Source organism: Eumetopias jubatus, unplaced genomic scaffold (genome assembly GCF_037043125.1).
Source record: "Eumetopias jubatus isolate StellerSeaLion01/CBP00866 unplaced genomic scaffold, mEumJub1_p1.0 scaffold_4, whole genome shotgun sequence".
Taxonomy (NCBI): domain Eukaryota; kingdom Metazoa; phylum Chordata; class Mammalia; order Carnivora; family Otariidae; genus Eumetopias; species Eumetopias jubatus.
This window is the reverse complement of record NW_028274810.1, coordinates 13,238,014-13,258,305: the sequence shown is the minus strand read 5'-3', so window position 1 is coordinate 13,258,305 and position 20,292 is coordinate 13,238,014. Positions and strand designations below refer to the sequence as shown.

Below are 20,292 nucleotides of genomic sequence, written 5' to 3'. Positions count from 1 at the left end.
GTGGCTGTCTTATTTTTGTTTCTCAAGAAAGGGAGTAACTCTTACTTTTCATTGGTTCTTGGATCCTTTTAGGAGATGAAAGCTATAGATTTGTAGAGTTGCCATTCTGTAAACAGGAACTGTGTATGTAATTCCAAGAGGTTCATAGACCTTCTGAAGCCCATGTATGGAACCCAGATTAAGAACTGCACTACTCTGCTGGGAGGCTAAGGGAAAGTTCTCTGTCTTTAAGTATTTTTTGGAAGCTGGAACTCAGTTCTGTTCACTCTTCCCACAGTGCGTCCTGATCCTATGTCTTCTAGAAATTTCCCCCCAGTTTTTACTTTTACTGTTCCCTTAATTTTAAATTTTCTCCCAGTTTCTACTTTTAATGACACCTAGTAGGGAGCATCTCATTTTTCTGAGACGGTGCATCTATAAATTACAATTTAGAAAAAATGTAATTGGAAGTTACAGCAGTGCCCCCTTATCCGAGATTTTGCTTTCTGCGGTTTCAATGACCCCCAGTCAACTGTGGTCCAGAAGCAGACGATCCTTTTGACATATTATCAGGCTGGTAGTAGCCTAATGCTATGTCACAGTGCCTACGTCATTCATCATGTGGGCATTCTATCAGCTCACATCATCACAAGAAGAAAGGTGAGTACGGTACAATAAGCTTTTCAGAGACCATATTCACATAACTTAGAGTATGTTGTGATTGTTCTATTGTTAATCTCTTACTGTGCCTCGTTTATCAACTAAACTAAATTATAGGTATGCATGTATAGGAAAGAACAGGCATATATAGGATTCGGTGCTGTCTAGTTTCAGGCATCCACTGGGGACCTGGAACATATTCTTTGTGGATAGGGGGGGACAACTGTACACATTCTTTCATTTCTTTTCTGTGGCAATCCTTTTATGATTATGCGTTTGGGTCCCAAACCTTTTTGTGAACTGGTTTTGTGGTGAGAGAACCTGTTACAAATAGAAATGTATTTACTTTTTAAAGGGAAAGCTCTTCTTTCTTGTGTACATACTTATCTAGGCAGTGCACACATTTACCCCCAGGGCTGTCTGCAAACATCCACGGCCATTGTCATTTACTGTCCAACACTCACATACCACCACCCTAAATTCCTGTTTAACTTGGATTCCTGTAATCTGGGTTGGGCAATGGTAGGCTTTACTTAACACGTATCTGTACTGTACATGTATTGCCAAGGTCGAATGAATTAAATTAACACTGTAAATAAATAGCAAATCCATAATTAGGTCCAGCATGTCATTAAGAGGTAGAGACTTTAATTACACACATTTCAATAAGATCCCATCATTGCTATATAATTGAACTTACTTCTTTTCTTCAACCCTCTCCCCCACAATACAGCCGAGTTCACAGTCTGTCATTGCTAGGGGATTTTAATTAGGATACTACTGCATCTTAATTAGAGATGAGGTTACCCATTTGTCTTGAAATTAATTGGATTCTTTCTTTAGGTTTGTTGTATTTTGTGTGTGTTTTTTAATACAAAAATAAGCTGGAGGTGAGAATACATATAACAGGAAAATAATGATTGCTTCATTTTCCGTAAGCATTTGCTTGGAAGATTTCAGCCATTACCATCTCAAAGAAGGGATGCAGTAGTAACGGTGGCTGTGGAAGGAACTGCTGCTATTTGTCCATGATTATATGGAAGACTTTTTTGTTTAGAATTGGCAGTCAAGGTGCAAGTCTCCATCATGTTAGGAACCATAGCTAGGTTTTAGGTAAATTTGCTTGTGACTGCTTTGTGGTTTAGTCAAAAGAGCATTCGTCCTGGTGGAGACTCGGCTGCTGCCTCCTTTATCTTGTACCTGCCATACCACCTCTTAGGGTCTAGTTTTCTCAACAATGAAATGCGACTAGATTTTTAGGCTCCCAGTTTCTAAGACTAAATTAATATATGACTAATAAGAGAAAATAGTTTCTAGTTAGGGAAAAGAATCATCATTTCATGAATATAGAGAGCCTTTATAAATTCAGGTGATTTGGATGAAGGCCAGTATGAGTTGGTTTAAGGTCTGAATTCTAGAGGGCTAAACTATACTGACCACAACTATTCAAGATAAGCTTCAACTTAAATGAGGCTAGCAGTATTAACATGTAGAGAAATCTTTAGGAAACCTGCAGCTGTGGATAATTCTGACTTGGAAGACATTATTATTTTAGGTAATAAAGTAACATTTTCTAAATTAGCTTAAGTATTACAGTAATACTTAACGTTTTAAAAACGTGGTCTAAATACTAAGCCCCTGAATACTAAAATTGAACAGGAATTATACTTCGTGAAGATCAAATTGTATGAGACAAGAAAGTAAATATGAAGTTTTAGGTTTTTTTCCCCTTCTAAAAATAAATAAGTCTGTTAACCGTTAAAAATAAGGATAGGGGTGCCTGGGTGGCTCAGTCGTTAAGCGTCTGCCTTCAGCTCAGGTCATGATCCCGTGGTCCTGGGATCGAGCCTCGCATCGCGCTCCCTGCTGGGCGGGAAGCCTGCTTTTCCCTTTCCCACTCCCCCTGCTTGTGTTCCTTCTCTCGCTGTGTCTCTCTCTGTCAAATAAAATCTTAAAAAAAATTTATGAGGATATTTTTGATAGTCGTAGCTGACCATTGGAACTGGATCAGTCACCAGGTGTTACTCTCTCGTTTTGGCAGAATATGGTTTTGTGCCTCTGTGAGCAAGCACATATGTCCCAGTTAACACTGAATGCTTTTCAGTGAAAACAAACATGCATTGCTCAGTGCACATCTGGTTTCCAGTTCCTGGGCTCCAGATTGTATGAGGTATGGATCCGTAGTGACACCTAGTGGGTGATAAGGATATGAGCACCTGAATTTCATAACCAGCTTCTAAGGCCTTTGAGCCTTGGATTGGCCTTGATGTTCCACTTCTGTTACGGTTTTCATTGACTGGGATGTGGTTGTGGGGAAATTAAAAGGATTCCCATTGTTGTTGGGAATGTGTGTTGTTCACATTATGGTGGAATATGAAAATTCCTGTTCTCGCTACCTAAATCAGAATTAGTAAGGTTAGAGCAGATCTTCAAGATATCTAATCCAGTACCCCCTTCTTAAGAGGAAACACACTGAAGCCAAGAGAAAAGTGCCTGATGGGAAGTCATGCAAGGAAGTGACAGAAGCCAAATATGAGCCTCCGTCACCTAATTCCAGAGCTTCCTGCTGTACCCTACACAGCATTTCATATTGGGGTCTCTTTTTAGTTTCAGACCCTGGTTTAGATGGAGTGAAGATTCCATATTCTCAGCAGAACCAACACCGATATGTAAAGGCATATCAGTATTCTGTATTCTTTCAGTAATACGGGGCTGGGGCTCAAAACAGAGCTGTTGACAAAGGCAACCCGGTGGTTGTGGACATCCCTGACTAAAGCACACAAGCGGGCAAGAACCGTGATCTGTGTCGCGGAGGGGTTGCTTGCACTGAGGGTGGAGGCGGGGGGAGGAAAGCTGAGACCACCCCATCAGCACTCTCTGGAAATGCTGTGGCTTTTCTCTGGCAAGAGAGAGAGAAAGCCCCTCTGTGTTCAAACTTTCCTTATTTGCTAGTGGATAGCAGGAGAATTGGTATGAAAATAAACATTCGTAATCACTTTAGGGTTTGTGGCACATAGTCTGTTTAATCCAGATCGGATACATCAGGTACAGCAGTGGCACATGACTCTACTGTAAATGATAATACGTTTTAACATATGCACTACAGTTTCAAAAGAAGACGACAGGAAACTCAAGAGGTTTTTTTTTTTTTCCATAGAAAGTTTTCACGTTTATCTTCCTGCAGTTTTGTACAGTATTTCTTCTTTGCCATTGAGATGTTGGTAAGCAAAGCCCATTTATTATACGAAAATAGAAAAGAACACACTTGATGTTTTTCACGATAACATTAACGGAGGGGGGTGACCTCTAAGGAAAACATTACATTGGAATGTCTGATTATCAAAAATATACCATCCCTCCCACCTCCCAGGTTTGTAAAATAGTCTATTGGTCCAAGGAGCCCCCCAGGACTTGGGTCAGTGCCCTACACTGGTTTGGAGTGATATCATCCAGCGTAGTTAAGTAACCTGCTAAGATAAATGTCATTCCCACACTTGATGAGAAAAACATAGAACATTCTGAATAGAAAACAAGACTCAAAAGGAACCCTTTAAAGCTGTTTCTTTTTCTGATAGCCACTTTCTCTTCATGATGCTGTTTGGGCTCCAAGGGTCATGGGTCATAAAAATGCTTTTCCTTCATCCAGTCATTTTAAAGCTTTGCGAATGATGCGATTTCATAAGGAAATCAGGGAAAATAAAAGTCTTCCAGGTTCCCGTTTGTCATGGTTACCATGCCAACTAGTTTAGAAGGGAAACTAATATTGCCTTAGATTAACAGCGTTGGGATCTTCCTGCCTTGTAGTGACCTGATGATGGAAGGGAGGGAGCCTGGACCCACTGGACTTCATTAATAACCTCAGAATCTAGGTTTAGCTCCATTTCAACCACTACCTATGCAAAGTTAAGAAGACGAGGAAAAAAAATCTAGGTACATGTTTCAATGTACACTTTTCCTGCCTATATTCTGAAAAATAAGTGACATGATCCTGAACTGCAGGAATCATAATTTGACTAGGTAAAGTCCTCAGCACGTCTACAGGGTGGCTCTCGTAAATCATGGATCAGCATTAACTGTCCACTTTAATTTCTGTTCAAATTCTTTGTTTCTCTTAGTTTCACTTTTCTACTTGCTGACCTTAAACTCCTGTGTGATTGTAGATTAATGTGTTCAACTGTCACTGAGACTACCTGGTCTTTCAAGCAGGATTCTGCGGAGTTAGTCCTGAACTTGACACGTTAAGAGAATAGGGGATGAAGGCGGAATAGTACAGTTTGCTTCTGGAGGTCCTGGTTCACGGTGGTTCTGATGGAATGCTTCCTCCCCCTAATCACCATCCTGAAAATCCAAGTATTAAAAATAGAAGCAAACCCCAGAGTAATGCAAGGTGATGTGGGAGAAAAATCTTAGGATGAGGTGTCTAAGCCCTGATTTGCAATCAGTTCTGCCACTAACTTGCCTTGTGAACTTGGAAAAGTCACTCAGCTTCTTCCCGATTGTTTTCCTTCTCTGTGGATACAGGACTTAGTCACTTGACCTACCACCGTCAGAGGTTGTAGTAAGGATCAAAAGACTCTAGAAGGTGTGCTTTGAAATGTTTCAGCCCTCTCTTCAAAGAGAAGAGGTAGCATTTGGCTGAATGAAAACTGTTCGCTTGTTCACCTTTTTTTTTTTTTTTCTTTTGACAGAATTGATAGTCCATAGCTGGTTCTACCCAGGGAATGGTGGTTTCAAAATGATGGTTTGTATTAGTACAGTCAAATTGTTCCTAAGGGCTGTGTCCAAGTCGCGTTGACATTTACATAAGACTATGTCTCTAGTTATAGCATGTATTCTTTGATGGATCTTCTCCGAAGCGTCATTCCTTCAAGAGGTAACAAGTGTAGTGGAAAAAGCATTAGACTAACAGCCAAGGGACTTGTGTTCTGGTCCTGGTTAGGACATTAATGACTGCATGACCTTGAGCAAGTCACTTCATTTCTCTGGGCCTCAGCCTTCTATACTGTAAGGTATTCCTTAATCCCTTCTAGTTCTGATATGTTCTTAGTACTATGTTTTCTAAGTTTCCATTCATTTGAACGTAGCCTATAATAATAATTATTTTTTAACGCTCCCCAATGCTGAGTGGCATCGAATGGGGTAAGTGGTTTTGGGAATCTTCTATTATACTGAAGTGGTTCAGGAACTATGAAAGCTCAAGAGTCATTTCCCCTGAAAGCCATTGCCTCCAGAAAGCCCTGATATCCTGGTTCGTCAGTCACTGGCCAATGAGTTAGATTTAATACACCAGTTCAGCACACTTAGGCCTTTTAGTTGACTTACAGAAGTCTTCCAGCAATGCAGTCTTGCTGTATTCTGTTGTGCAGATGCTCCATTTTCCTGGGTTGACATCTATTGGAGCAGAGGTGAGCTGGGTCTCTTATCCCTGGCTAAGTCTACACTGGGGGCTGGAGATGGAAGGGGATAGTCTAAAGTCTTTTAGGAACCGGCATAATGTGGGATTCAGACATGAAATTGAAGGAACACAAAACAGTTCATTAGGGCCAAAAATGAGAAATTATTTGAGACATGATTTTAAAAAAATGTGTTCACTAATTTTTGCGGGAAGCGCTAAAATGCTCCCTTGGTGCACTATCAAAGAGATCCTGGGTTGGATGTTGTCATTATTCTAATCCTGTGATGACCTGTTCTTAAACACGGGCACTTTGTATGTGTATGTAACCATGTTCCTACTTTCCTCTTCATCCCTTACCCCACTCAGTTTTTATGATGGAAACTTAGATACTACAATATTCCTAACTTTGTTCTGTTATCATTCTTTCAAAGGAAAAATTCCGTTTCTAGTCCTGTGCCTGACTTCTACATGGAGTCCAGCCCAGGCTTTTGCCTTCCCTAATGGGATATGTGTATGAAGGGAATGGATTTAAGTACTTACTGTCAGGTGTGTTTAGCTTGGTGGTGTTGTGTTTGTGTGTGTGTGTGTGGGGGGTGTACACATATATTCCTTCGTAGTTGTAAAGCTTTTCTGTCTTCTTAGATGGCAGGCTCAGAAGGCCAAAACCACCTCATTCTCATGGGGTGATTTCCCCCTAATGAAGCCAGACCCAGAGAAAGGACTCAGTCGGTGGTCAGCAGAGAGCAGCCTCCCTCTCCTCTGTCCGTCTGGCCACCTTCTGGTTAGAGGCCACCTCAGAACCCACTGACCTTCCCCTTGCACAGGGTCACTAGAGCTGGGGCTTCATTAGAGCTGGGGTCATAGGGAAGCCCACAGAAGGTGTTTTGTAGGTTCCCAACTGGTGAAACTTGTCTAGATTGTTGTGGTGGGCAGAGAGGTCCTTGACCTACGGTGAAACTGCTGATCACTAACCTGTATCTCAGAACCCAGACTAGAGAGACCGCAACTGGGGAGGGTGGGCAGGGGCTTGTCACTAACACTGAGGCCCACCTGCCTGCCTACAAGCAGTGAAAAATGGTAGAAGCCTTCCAGAAATGCTTTCCCAGTCCCCCCACCCCCCCGCCCCCAGGGTGCAAACCACTTGAACAGGTTCTCCAGAAGTAACATCACCTTCCTTGCATGGAGGTGATCAGGCTTCACCCGCACTTCATTTACCTTTGGGGACATCAGGCCTGAAGACCCTTCAGACCTCAAACATTTTTCAGGCCAGGTAAGAATCATCTAGAATTGCTTACTTGCTTTCACACTTTGGAGCATCCTTCATGAAGCACACAGGCTTAATCGTCTACAGCCTCTGGATGGGAGTTACCTCAGTCATAAGGTAAGTCGAAAGCTTGCCCTTTCTGAAAGAAACTGCTTATGGGGCCTCTTGGCAGAATTCTGGATGGGCTTTATGGTGGGTCCTGAAAGAGGGTACATAGCAAGGTGCTCCAGCGGGCCGGCTACAGCTATGAGCCCTGGGTTCTTCTGTTCTCTCTTCGCTAGCACACACCTGACCCCACTGTACCTCCTAGGTCTTGGCTATTTTCTGTGTCAAGATCCCAGTGTAAAAAATCCGGTCATTCCCTTTTTTGCCCCCAGAAATGGAAACTGCAAAGACCACCACCACAAGGGAAGCACTTTGTTCTATAAAGTGGACTTCCCTCATCCCTAAACTCTTCCGTTTTAGCTTTATTCTTTTCTCTTCCACAGCTGCACTCACACAGCTATAACTCCCAGGCATGAGTCTGCAGGTGCTTGGAAGTGGAGAAGGCTTTACTAATGTGTCTCAGGATCACCAGGGTCCATGTAGAGACAGATGGCTGGACACAGAGAAAAACAGCCAGGGGGGTGAAGCAGAGAGGTACAGAGACAAAGGACAGACGGAGGGTTAAGTGTTGCTGTGTGGTCAGTTGGCAGCTCTGTGCAGGTCAGCTGGGCAGTGGGGGCCCAGGCTCAGTTGACCTCACCCACCTGGGGGAATGGAGAGAGAACTCAGCAATAACTGACTTCTTAGCCTAAAAGCTTCTGCTATAAAAGGAGAAAGAAAAAACAAAACAAAACAAAACCCTCACAAAATGCATTGTTTTGGTTCAAAGGTATTGGGTCCATGGAGAAAAATATTTCACAAAAATCCGTTGGTGTTTTGTTTTCCACCTTTTCCCATGAATAAATATTATCCATTAAGAGCCTTGAAAAAGGTGCTTAAATACACAGTGTTATATTTTCTTCCTGTTTTGCATGTGACAACTCGGCCTCTGTGCTGCTCTTGGTCTTGTATTTTCCTCACCCGGGTCTCCAGAAACACCTGCTATTGGGTCTGAGGCTCCCCCCTCCAGGCCCTGTCCTGGCACGCAGCCTCTACACAACACCCCCCCCCCCCGCCACCGCCATCCCATCTCCCACCCCCCCCTTCCTCTGGCCCCAGCGAGATGCCACGGCCACGGCCACGCCAGCAGTGGTGAACCTCAGGTGCCCCTTTGCTGCCTCCTTTTCCTTCCAGGCACAAGTCTCAGTGCTAGGGGTGCAACGGGGCCGGCAGAAGGAGTGGGGAAGGGAGGGAAGAGAGTGGTCCCAAGTGGCCACCCACCCACATGCCAGACCCCTTCACTCCCACTCCTCGCACGGGCCCTCTGTCCAGTGGTTTTACAAGGCAGAGACCTTGACGACATTGCTGGCTACGGAAGGAATGTTCGTGTTGGGGCCGGGGCTGGCAGGGGGTGGCCGACTTTCCCCCTCTGGGGTTCGCGCTGGGGGGGTGGGGATGCTGATGATGGCTGTGGTGATCTGGGATGTTTTGCAGTTTGGTCTCAGTCCGTCGTCTGCTTTCAAATTAAGGCTGGAGCGACTGAGATAAAAAAAGAGTGAGTTGGTGATGGTGTTTCTTGCTAGTGTCCCCGAGCGTCCCTGACCGCCCCCCCACCCCCCACGTCTAGCTCAAGGTAACTAGGAGGAAGCTCCCGTGTCCCTCTGTCTCTGCTTTTGGTAATCGGCCTGTCACTCTCCATTCTAATTATTATTTCTAACAATTGCAAAGTCACTGTATACTGGGCTTTGGAATTCAGAGTATGCGTTTTTTTCTCCCTGCCCTAGACCGTTTACCTATCCTTTGTGGCATCTGAATTTTGTTTTCCCTGAGTCCCTTGCAACTCCCTGGAGGTAGTGGGAAGTGGCCTAAGTATAAGCAGAGAAGGGAGGGAAAAGGTCAGTCTGTGGTTCAAAGTCAGCCTGGGATAAGCCATGTCGAACACAAATGTGAAAATTGTTTCCCTGGGAAAACGATCCATTCTTTGCACTAGGGGAGGTTTTTTCTTTGTTTTGTGTTTTTGTTTTCCCAGTTACTGTTTCTGGTATCTAACCCCACGTTGGGCCTCCACCTGCTGTAGTACCCTCCCAAGCAAATGAAGGGCCTTTGGGTTAACTTGTAAAGATAGGGAAGGTGGAGGGAGCTCGTGCATTACATAAGGGGAAGGAGGGCTCACTTGAGGCTCTCCTAAGGCTGAAGCTGTTCCCTGCTGGGACCGGCAGGACTCGAGCCTTGGGGAGTTGATGCGGCTGGAAGCCACCCACCTGGTAGTGAGGGAGGGCTGCTCACTGCCCTGGATGTGGATCGTGCTGAGCTCTTGCATGCTGCGCAGGCGAGTGGCCGGCAGGTTGGAGTTGGGCAGGTGCGTGGTCTTCTTACTACGACGGGAGCAGCAGGTGGTAGTGAGGCCTGGGTGACTGGACAGTGAGGGACTTCTTGTGGACGGGTAGTTCTGCATCGAGCTCTCCATGCAGTTCTGCTCAAACATCTGCTCATCTATGAACTCGTGGTTCTGTGGGAAGCAGAAGGAGAAGAGGTAGGAAAAGGAGATGGGGAAGGAGGGGGATGAGCCCCCGTGCGCCGTGTGGCTGCCTGTCTCTGTCTGGGCGTCGAGAGGAGGGATCCCAGTGGCCTGGAGCACGGAGAAGCATTAGGGAGGGGCGATGTCCCACAGGCATCAAATGCAGGAAGAGAAAGATTCCTATTGGCAGCCCTGGCCATCAGGTTGAAGGGTGGGGACTGCAGCCATTAAATGGTGATGGGACATACACCCCGTCTACAGCTTTGAGCTGACAGGACACAGAGGACCTAGAGGGATTTAGTGGCATCCTCAGAGCTCGAAGCAGACTTGACTTACTCTGCAGGCTTTGCACAGGATCTCCTGGAGGTGGCAGGTAAGGAGTCACTGACCCTGGGGAGTCGGTAGGCTAGGCAGTCTTGAATGCTGGGTTGGATTTAATGGGTAAGATCCTTATGAATCTTGGGTGTGTGTGAGATATAAGCTTTTAAAGGCACTGGATTATTCATGGAATGGGGAAAGCTTTGCTCTTGAAGGCCAATGGGTCTGTCAGGGTTATGATTTCTTTAATTATTGTGTCCCACCACCCCCCCCAACTGATTACGGGATGTGGATCCTTAATATATCTGGAGGCACAGGATTCCCTAAGTCAAATGTAAGCAGGGGAAGGAATGCTAACAGCCTCTTGGTGCTGAACCTGGGATAACCAGAAAAAAAAAAAAAAGGCTGTTTGGTCAAGGTGACTAAAAACCTATGGCATTAATGGTCTGGCCGAGGCCGCCAGTCTGGAGAGAATAAGCATGAGAAGAGCGTGCAGAGAGAGACCAGCCCTGGCAGCCAGTACCAGGAGTCCCTGCGGAGCTGGGGAAGGGGCCCAGGGACACTCACAGGGGACCGATATGGCTGCCACGTTCTGCCACCCTCTCTAAGCCCTTGGGGAGGTCGAAGGAGGGAAGCAGAGAAGCAGTCAGGTAGTTCAGCACAAACACCCCCAAGCCTGAGCTGCTACTGGGAGTGGCAATAGAGGTAGGAAAAGCCCCAGAAGAATTGATAGCACATGCAGAGAACCAGACCCGGGGGTAAAAAGAGGAGAATCCACAGACTCAGAAGATTCAGAGAGAAACACATCAATTGAATTTTTAAAAAAAGTGATACCTTGATGGTGGAGGTTCGTACAGATAACAGGGGATCATCCACAAGATAGGACAACCCCTACAGGACAACATGCCAACAGAAGATAAAAACACCATTGATTGTACATTCCAGCATTCCCAAGCTCCGTTCTGACATTCAGTCCCTCCATCCCAGCATTCCACCCGGGAGTCCAACATTCCACCCCTTGTTCCAACACGACCCTGTTCAAACCCCACATTCGTTCCTTCCATCCCAACATTCTGCTTCTTCTAGCCCAACATTCCTCCCCTGAAGTCCAGCATTCCATCGCTTTCACCCCAGGCCCCCCACCGCCCCACAATCCGACATTCGCTTCGCTCCCGCAAATTCAGCATTCCATCCCTTCAATGCCAACATTCCAGCCTCTCAAACCGAAACATTTTTACCCATATCCTTTCAGTTGACACATTCCACCCAGCACATGCAACTTGGAAAGGGCAGTTGGGTCCGGGCCTATCCCGTTGGCAAGCTCTGAGTCTTTGAGAGAAGTTCTAGATATACATATACAGGTCTTGACAGTAAGACATATTTGATAAGTCCTGGAAACTAGGGTTCTCCGAGTACTTTCCCATTTGGGAAGCCCTCTTTGGGTTCAACTGCCATCCACAGTATCCACACTTGGCTCACAGTAAGAGTCCTCTGACGCCTACTCCCCCTGCACCTAGAGGCCAGGATATGGGACATTCAGAAGTAGAAACCTCCTTCCCTAGGGTGCTGAGCCCTGACCTTGGGCTCTCTGGGGAGGGCGGGCCTAGGAAGGAAGAGGGAAGGGTTGCACTTTGTCTCTCTTGGGTTGTCCACCCTGACTTCTCCTCTTCCCTACTGTTTCTTGCACTTTTTGCCAAGGGTCCAGGGTTGGCCCCACTGCCCTTCCTTTCAGTCTGTTTGTGGGGCACAGGCAACATGCCACATTCCAGCTACGGCATCCTAAACCATGGCTCTATTTTAACAAGAAGTCTTGCAGAATCTGAAGTCCCTGGGTGCTACAGAGTGACTAAGAGGGAGCGGTACCCATACAATCCCTGGCTGGAGAAATATAGGCACCGCCTCCTTCAGTCACTGTCCTCTAAAGGAGCAGTGTAGGGAGCAAAAGGGACCTACACATTGCATCAGCCTAGCCCCAGGGACAGGACAAAAATTGATGCCCCTCCCCACTGTCCTGTAGCAACCTAGGATAAATTCAGACCGAGTTTTGCAGAGTGATGCCCATCCGGACTGAGAAACCGAGAGGCGGAGCCCTCAGCTCCCAGTAACCATGAAAACACGGCTCTAGGGGCCGTGTGGAGGTGTGCAGAAAAGCTGGGGGCAATGTGCTTCTCTGCTGCTGCAGGACGGGGCTGGCCTCCTACCCTGGAGACCACGCCCCCCCACCACCCTCCTTGGGGTCTTCCTCCTGAGGGCGGACAGAGACCTCGTGGCTACTCTTTGGATCTGAAGGGGACAGACTCGGACATCTGCAGCCTGGGCCCGGGGCGAGGATGCGGGCACAGAGCTCTCCCCCTGTGAGCTCCAGCCCTCAGAGAGGAGGGCGGGGGTCAGGGGTGAGAAGGGGCGCGGCGGGCTGGGACTCACAGTGGTTTTCTCTAGACAGTGCAGCAGGTGGTGGTGCTGGCTCTCAGCGAGTGATGTGCTCTTGCCCACGTGCCCCTCCTCTGGGGTGCCCTAATCAGAAAAGAGGAGAGGCTGCGGATCATGCTGGTGGCTCCGCCCGTCTTCTCCATGTCCTTCTTTTCTCCACAGGAGGTGGGAGGGCCCCAGAACAATCGGGATGAACCAAATTTCAGGGTCACCAGAGAACATGCTAGCTCTGGAGCTGGGGGCCCTGGGTCTACAGCTGGGTCCGGGGTAGCGGTGAGAATCCCATGGGAGAGGGTCCGCGGAGGGGTGCTCCCGGGAGAAGGTCTGGAAACACGTCCTTCTTAGGTTCACACTAGGGCTTTGGGGGGGGTGGTGTCCCTGGAAAGAGAAAAGAAGCCCGTCTCTCCTCCCCCTCCCCAGCCCAGGCCCTGCAGGCACCTACCATCAGCTCCATGGCCTCCGTGAGGAGTCCGTTGCGCTTGCTATGCAGGTAGGCATTGGAGCTGCCTGTCTTGGCCACACGGATCCTAGCAAGGCGGGCCTTCTGCGATTGGCAGAGAAAAAAAGAGTGAGCGAGCCTGAGAGACCAGACAGTGAGCCTGGCAAAGCCAGTGACAGCAGGCCGTCCCAGCGCGGCTGCGTTCCCAGGTGATGCCTGAAGAAGGGGAGGAAGGAGCTTCTTCCCGGCCACTTACGGATCTCTGTTCGCAGACCCTGGCACCGGGTCTGAGATTGCGTACCCACTCGGGGCAGCCTGGTCCTGGTCAGAGTTTCCAGGGGTCTCTACTCACCTCTCCAGCCTTGGTGCAATCCTGGCAGCAGAAATACCACTCACCAAAGCCCCGCCTCCTCCCAAAAGCTTCATGACTTTTACCTACTCGGTCTCGCACTACAGTATCTCTCATCTCTAACTGGACGGCCAGCTCTAGAAAGGAGCATGTGTTATCTCACCCAGCTGTAGACCCAGGGCCCCCAGCTCCAGAGCTAGCATGTTCTCTGATGACCCTGAAATTTGGTTCATCCCGATTTTTCTGGTGCCTTCCCACCTCCTGTGGAGAAACGAAGGACATGGAGAAGACGGGATATCCCGACGCTCCTCAAGGGCCCAGGGCCGTTCCCTGTACCCAGCAGGTGCCCAAACATCAGTCAATTAGGAGAAAAGCAAGGAGTGTGCATCTGTGCCCTTCAACATGTCTTCACTTCTTCCCTTCTTTCTATTTTGCCCTTAGCACTTATGACTAAGGGCGGATACGGTGTCTGCATTTACCTTGTCACTGCCTCCCAGAATGTAAATTCCTTGCGGGCAGGAGTTTTCGTTTTGTTCACAGACGTATCCCCATGGCCTAGTAATTTTTAAATCAATAACAGTCTTTAAAATCGCAGGTCTGTTTTGGGGTGTGGATGCAGGCATGGAGGGGCCAATAACGTGTCTGTGCTTGTTGTGCATGCCTGTGGGAACGAGAGCAGGTGCACGCGCGTGTGACGCGGTGGCCCACTGTGTGTGTGTGTGTGAGAGAGGGGAGGATGGAACACATTTTCACACACCGCTCTGGCTTTAACTAGGACAACTGGAAGGCTCCCCGGCCCCAGCCTGGGAGGCCCCAGCAGATCCCCTGCAGGGGGGCCGCCGGGTATCTCAAGGCAAGCGCGCATCCGTCCTGCTTGCAGAGGCAGGGGAGGCGGGACCCACTGGGCATGCTGGCTGCTCCTGTCTTTCCTAATAGCCATAATCAGTGGCACCGCGACGCCAGCACAACCACGGAGGGAGGCCCAAGAGGAAAGAGGCTTCGGGAGAAGGGTTCCTGCTGGTTTACAAAAATGCAGCCAGAGTCTGGGCTCCTGCGGATGTAGAGGCAGCTCTAGGTCCACGCCGCTGGAAGCAAAGGAGCCCACAGGGACTCACGGGGCCGATCCTGGGCCAGAGGAGCCCCTCCCCTGCCTTTGTGAAAGTCCGCTGTAACTTCACCATGCACTCCGAGCAGGACAAGCGGCCTTGGGAAACTGTGGCAATTTCCGTGTCTCCGTCTACCTCTCCCCGGCCAGGGGAAGCGTCCCTTCCGAGGGTCCTGTTGGGCGGCCGCATGGGCTAAAAAGAGGCCAGGGAGTCGGCTTCAGGCTGTCAACGGAAGCACAAGGACACACTAGGTCTCTGGTTTCCTGTGGCCTGCGTGTCCCCACGGGGACAGCTCGACTCCCTTTCCGGGCTTCTGAATACGGGGAAGAGGCTGGGGCTTGGGCCCAGCAGATCTGCCTATGAGTCGGAGGGAGAGGGCTTCTCTAGACGGCGAGAGCGGAAAGGGGGATCCGGCCCGGAAAGGAGGGCAAGGAAGGCCAGGAAGCCCCGTCAGTCCTCTCCCCTTTTCATCCCAGGCCCAGGACAGCGCCAGCCCTCCCCTCAGGGACACATCTACATTCAAGCACGTTGCTCATCATTTGCGGATGCGGCTGTTACTGCCTTGGGTGAGGACTGGGTGTTGAGAGCTGCAAATGGAAATCCAATTGTGTCAAGCTCATTATAGCCTTCTATAATTTGATTGCGCCACTTAGAGCCAGACCTTTCTCATATCTGGGGTCTGTCTTCATTACTTTCTAGAGATGAAAGATTCTCCTGTTCTCCTTTGTGGCACTTCTTTTAATCTTATCTTACCCTGGGCTCTATTAAAGCAACAGATTGTCATATCAAATGCACAACACTGTTTAATCATTTCCCACACAGGATAAAGAGGTTTGCAGTACATTTACAGAACCATACCCGGCACATGAAATTTGGTGAGGATTTCTCGTTTGACTTGGAGCTCCTGAGAGCCAGAGTCTGCCTTACGCATATTTTTATCTTCGGCGTCTGACACAGGGCTGTGCACAGAGCAGGCGTTCAAGCCAGGCTGGTGAGGACCCAGGAAGGAGGACAGTCCTTCCCAGTCGGTCAGAAATCCATTAATAAGGCCCTGGTCATGGGCCCATCCCTGTGTGGACTGGTCAGCCTCTCCCTCCTCCACTGGCCAGGAGCACAACATGAGAGGTTCAAAGAGAATGTGGCCATCATCTAGGCTATTTTGAAGACAAGAAAATGGAGGCTATGAGGGGAAGTAACTTCTCCAGGACAAAGCAGCAGGCTGGGGTGGGGGTGGGGGTCGGGGGCTTCTGCTCAGGTCTCCCTACCTTCAGGCCAAATGCTGCCTCCAGTAATAGCCCTCTCCCTGAATTTCAACGTCTGCCAGGCAGTTTCTAAACCGGATGAGCTAGGCCTGGGAAGTTGTCATTTCAGCAGGGATGGAGATTCCAGGGTTGGAGGAGAGGTCTGGAAGGAGGATGCTCCCACTCTCGGTACAGTTCCAGGTGCTGTCTGGGCCACGAGTATTGACATCACTTGCCCCGGGAGAGGCAGGAGAAAGAAAAAGAGGGAGATGTGGGAAAAGCCACAGGAGAACACGGCCAATTGCACTCTCGGGCGTTCATCCCAGAGAAATGAAAAGTTACGTTCACACAAAAACCTGTTCACGAATGTTCACAGCAGCTTTACTTATAATAACCAAAAATGTGGTTCGCATAGCCCCGGGGCACGGGATACATCCATGCCACGGGATACTGCCCAGCAAGAAAAAGGAATGGACTATTGATACTTATAAACCTGGATGCATCTCCAGAATTATGTGAAATGGAAAAAACAAAACAAAACAGAAAACAACCTCCAAAGGTTACCTACTGCATGAGTCCATTTATGTAGCATTTTTGAAATGAAAACATTGAGTAAATGGAGGCTAGGTAAATGGTTGCCAGGGGTTAGGGATGGGGTAGAGCTGGGGTGAGAGGAATCCTTATGGTGCTGGAATGGTTCAGCACCTTGACCGAGGTGATGGAGGCATGAAGCTGCCTGGCATCAAGCTTTTCACACACACACACACACACACACACACACACACACACACACACACACACGAGTACACGTAATACTGGGGAAGTCTAGAATAAGATTCGTGGATTGTACCAACATCCATACCTGGGTGGTGATAATCTTATAACTTACATGTGAGTCTATGCTTAGCTCAGTAAAAATCCAGATGTTCCCTTCTCTCTGTCCACCGCTAGACGTCCTTACTCGATCTTCAATTCACTTGGCTTCGAGAACTTAGCCTCTGAAGCCAAGAGTTGTGGAGTTCGTTTCAGTGACAACCCCAAGCAAACCAGTCGTGACAGGAAAGGGTGACAACTTCTTAAGGCTTCCCTTTACAGCGGAGACCGTGGGGAGCTGGAACTTTCCTTCAGGGCTGTCTAGCTCCTGAGTGTGTGGTCTGGACTGAGAACTACCAGCTTCCCTGACCTCCTCCCTGTCCCATGTCTCCGCCGCCACTAAGTCTCTCGTACCTGCCTTCCTTGCTTCGCGGCGACAGACTCAGTGCTGGAAGCAGGCAGTATTCTTGTATTCTTTTTTTTTTTTTTTGCCTCTCGCAAGGCAGCCCAAGGTGAAAGAGACAGAGCCAACAACCTTGAGGGGAGACAGTATCCAGGCGAGGTGAAAACACTGTAAATATTTACTCTGACTTCAAAGGGAGAGGGGAGAGGGTGGGGAGAGGCAGAAGGGAGGGAGTGTGGGCTTTAGCAGCTAGAAGGAGGGACGCACCAAGGCTGATTCCTTCTGCATTGTGATCACACAGGATGGGCTTTGTAAGGTCCCAGCGGAAATGATCACTGTTCTGTTCTTTGCAGGGGTAAAACGGCAGGGGATGTGATGCTCTGAGAGGTGGGTAAGGGTGTGGGCACACGGAGGGAAAGGTAGCTGTGGGAGCACATTAAAGCCCAGCCTGCCTGGGCACAGCTGTAGGCTAGTGTGTGAGCTGGGGATTCCTTTGACCCTACCCTGCTGGACCTGATACCTGTGTCAGCCTAGCCCCTGGGGGGTGGGCTTGCTCTAGGACCCCTAGCCCTTTCTTGAGGACAGCATAATGAATTTAGATATTGTCCAACATTTACCAGCTGACTCGAACAGGGGAAGGAGATAAGACTTCCATTTCTGGGTGGCTAGCAGGGGGTGGGCATGGGGAGGCCTGGACCTTGGGTGGAGAGGTAGGAAATGGGTGCCGGAGGGGAGAGAGAGAACAGCACAGAGCCAGAAGATCGCTCTAAGGCAGGCCGGCAACATTCAGAGCCAGGTCAAGATAAGTCAAAAGGTATCTCAGCCCGACCTGGGGGGGTGACCACAAGGGCACGCAAAAGGGGCTATGTTGGAAGTGGGAACCAACTGGATTCATTATATAATTGCATAACATATATTATTAGGTATTATTGTATGTAAATTACCATACATTTCAGAGCTAACGTTCATGAATGCTGTGACTTCATTTCAGACAGTGTATACAGATGTGTTCTGAAATTCTGGATTCCTCTGATATGTCAAGGAAGCCCTGCTACTTGGTGTTACCCCTGTAAATGGGAGGCCAGTAGCAGGGACTGTGAGGGGGGGAAACCACCAGCCACACACACAGGGCCTGACACACCGCAGGTGCAGGAAATATTTGTGGAATGAATGAATGACGGAAGGAATAAAATAAGGACACAGGCTCTCTGGGCCGTGTTAAGTGACTCTCTCAACGAGCTCCCCCCGTCCACTGTACCCAGAAAGGCTCTGACCCGAACCTCCTGGAGGTTGGGCAGCTGCTGAAGGGGTACCTATTTCAGCCCAGATCAGAAGAGAAATGGAAAACGGGCCCCGTAGTCCTCCCTTTTCCTGACAGGAAGCTGGCAAAAGTCACAACCCAAGAACCTTCACTAGCCAGATGCCCTAAGAACACACCAAAGCCTTCAGACGTTCTTCCTTTGGCATGGGGGCATTTGACTGCCCTGCCGTCTTAAGCAGTGTATACTGGACATCGCCACACTCTTTTCTCAGGCCCAATGTCTCCTCTCCTGGTCATCAGCCGCAGTTCTGTGCCTGAACCGCAAACACCCCGAGGTGACCAAAGCATGTCGTGCCTTTTGTTCTGGAACTCAGTGGCCTCAGAATGTTCTCCTTTCAGAGGATTCACTTTTCTTCTCAGCAAATTTCTGTTCTGTCCCTATGTTTTGTATCGGCTAGCAGAGGGCATCGGAGAGCAATTACGTGCCCCAGTAAGCTCCTGGCAGGGGCAGGGAGGGGTCTGGGGCACTGAGTGTTGGTGGCTGAGGTCTTGAAGGGGAAGCCAGGGCTCAAGGAAATTGCACAGAACATCCAGGAGGGAGACAGTCAGCTTATGGATGATTGAGGGCTTGTTGCACTTTGCAGCTGACCAGGGCTCAGAGCTGGAATGCAGGACCCTGGTCGGTAGGAAGGGACACGAAGCTGCCTTACCTTCCGAAGCCAGAGGCTGTCTGTGTGGGGATCCGTCCCGGAAGTCCAGGCCTGGCGACCTGACTGTGACCATGGCTCAAGACCCAAAGCAGAGGGCCAGGCCCCTGTCTGAGCCCCCCAGGTTGAGTCTTACCTTTTGTGCCCTGCGTTTATCGGCTCTCTGATTCTGGTGGTAAATCCGGCTGAAATTGGAAACGATCACAGGGACCGGCAGGGCAATGACCAGGACGCCACTCAGGGAGCAGATGGAGCCAAAAATCTTCCCTGCAATTGTCTTGGGCACCATATCTCCATATCTGAGAGAGAGAGAGAGAGAGAGAGAGAGAGAGAGAGACAGGTGTGAGGAAGAGGGGTCACTGGGGAAAAAAGCCAGGCCTCCCTGCCCATCACTCACCCATCCATCCACCTATCCATCCATCCACCTATCCATCCATCCATCCATCCACCCATCCATCCACCCATCCATCCATCCATCCACCTATCCATCCATCCATCCATCCACCCATCCATCCACCTATCCATCCATCCATCCATCCACCTATCCATCCATCCAACCATCCATCCATCCACCTATCCATCCATCCATCCATCCATCCACCTATCCATCCATCCATCCATCCATCCATCCATCCATCCATCCATCCATCCACCTATCTATCCATCCATCCATCCATCCATCCATCCATCCATCCATCCATCCACCTATCCATCCATCCATCCATCCATCCATCCATCCACCTATCCATCCATCCATCCATCCATCCATCCATCCATCCAACCATCCATCCATCCACCTATCCATCCATCCATCCATCCATCCATCCATCCATCCATCCATCCACCTATCCATCCATCCATCCATCCATCCATCCATCCATCCATCCATCCATCCACCTATCTATCCATCCACCTATCCATGCATCCATCCATCCATCCATCCATCCATCCATTCATCCATCCACCTATCCATCCATCTACCTATCCATATCCATCCATCTTTTCGTCCATCTACCTATTCATCCATCCATCCATCCATCCCTTCATTCAACAGTTGTTGGAAGAGCCTACTCTGTGCCTACTCTGACCTGGGAGCAAACAAAACAGACAAGATCCCTGCATTCCCAGAGGCAACCACTTACAAGGGGAGGACCATTAAACAAATAAGGGAACACATAAAAACACTGACTCGTCGTTATTTCTGTGAAGAGAAGAGAGACAGGCGCTGTGCCAGGTGGGGGCAGTGTGGCCAGGAACGGCCTCTCTGAGGAGCTGACATTTCAGCTGAGATCTAAAGGTAAAGGATCCAACCAGGCAACACACTT

General features: G+C 48.9%; 1 protein-coding gene across 3 annotated transcripts in view; it reads right to left on the bottom strand.

Moving 5' to 3' along the window:
- Window positions 1-8,719: 8,719 nt before the first annotated feature.
- The window catches only part of KCND3 (potassium voltage-gated channel subfamily D member 3), a 201,436-nt gene continuing 189,863 nt past the window's right edge, over window positions 8,720-20,292 (bottom strand). Inside the window, exons 2-8 of one of the 3 annotated variants that reach the window (XM_088022920.1) lie at window positions 19,104-19,266; window positions 13,091-13,192; window positions 12,643-12,732; window positions 11,053-11,109; window positions 9,644-9,891; window positions 9,176-9,247; window positions 8,720-8,921 (exon numbers count right to left, since the gene is read on the bottom strand). In XM_088022920.1, coding sequence (XP_087879046.1) covers window positions 8,720-8,921; window positions 9,176-9,247; window positions 9,644-9,891; window positions 11,053-11,109; window positions 12,643-12,732; window positions 13,091-13,192; window positions 19,104-19,266 — 934 coding nt within the window. The remainder of the gene's footprint in view (window positions 8,922-9,175; window positions 9,248-9,643; window positions 9,892-11,052; window positions 11,110-12,642; window positions 12,733-13,090; window positions 13,193-19,103; window positions 19,267-20,292) is intronic. The other 2 variants (XM_028102106.2, XM_028102108.1) reach the window with 2 other exon arrangements.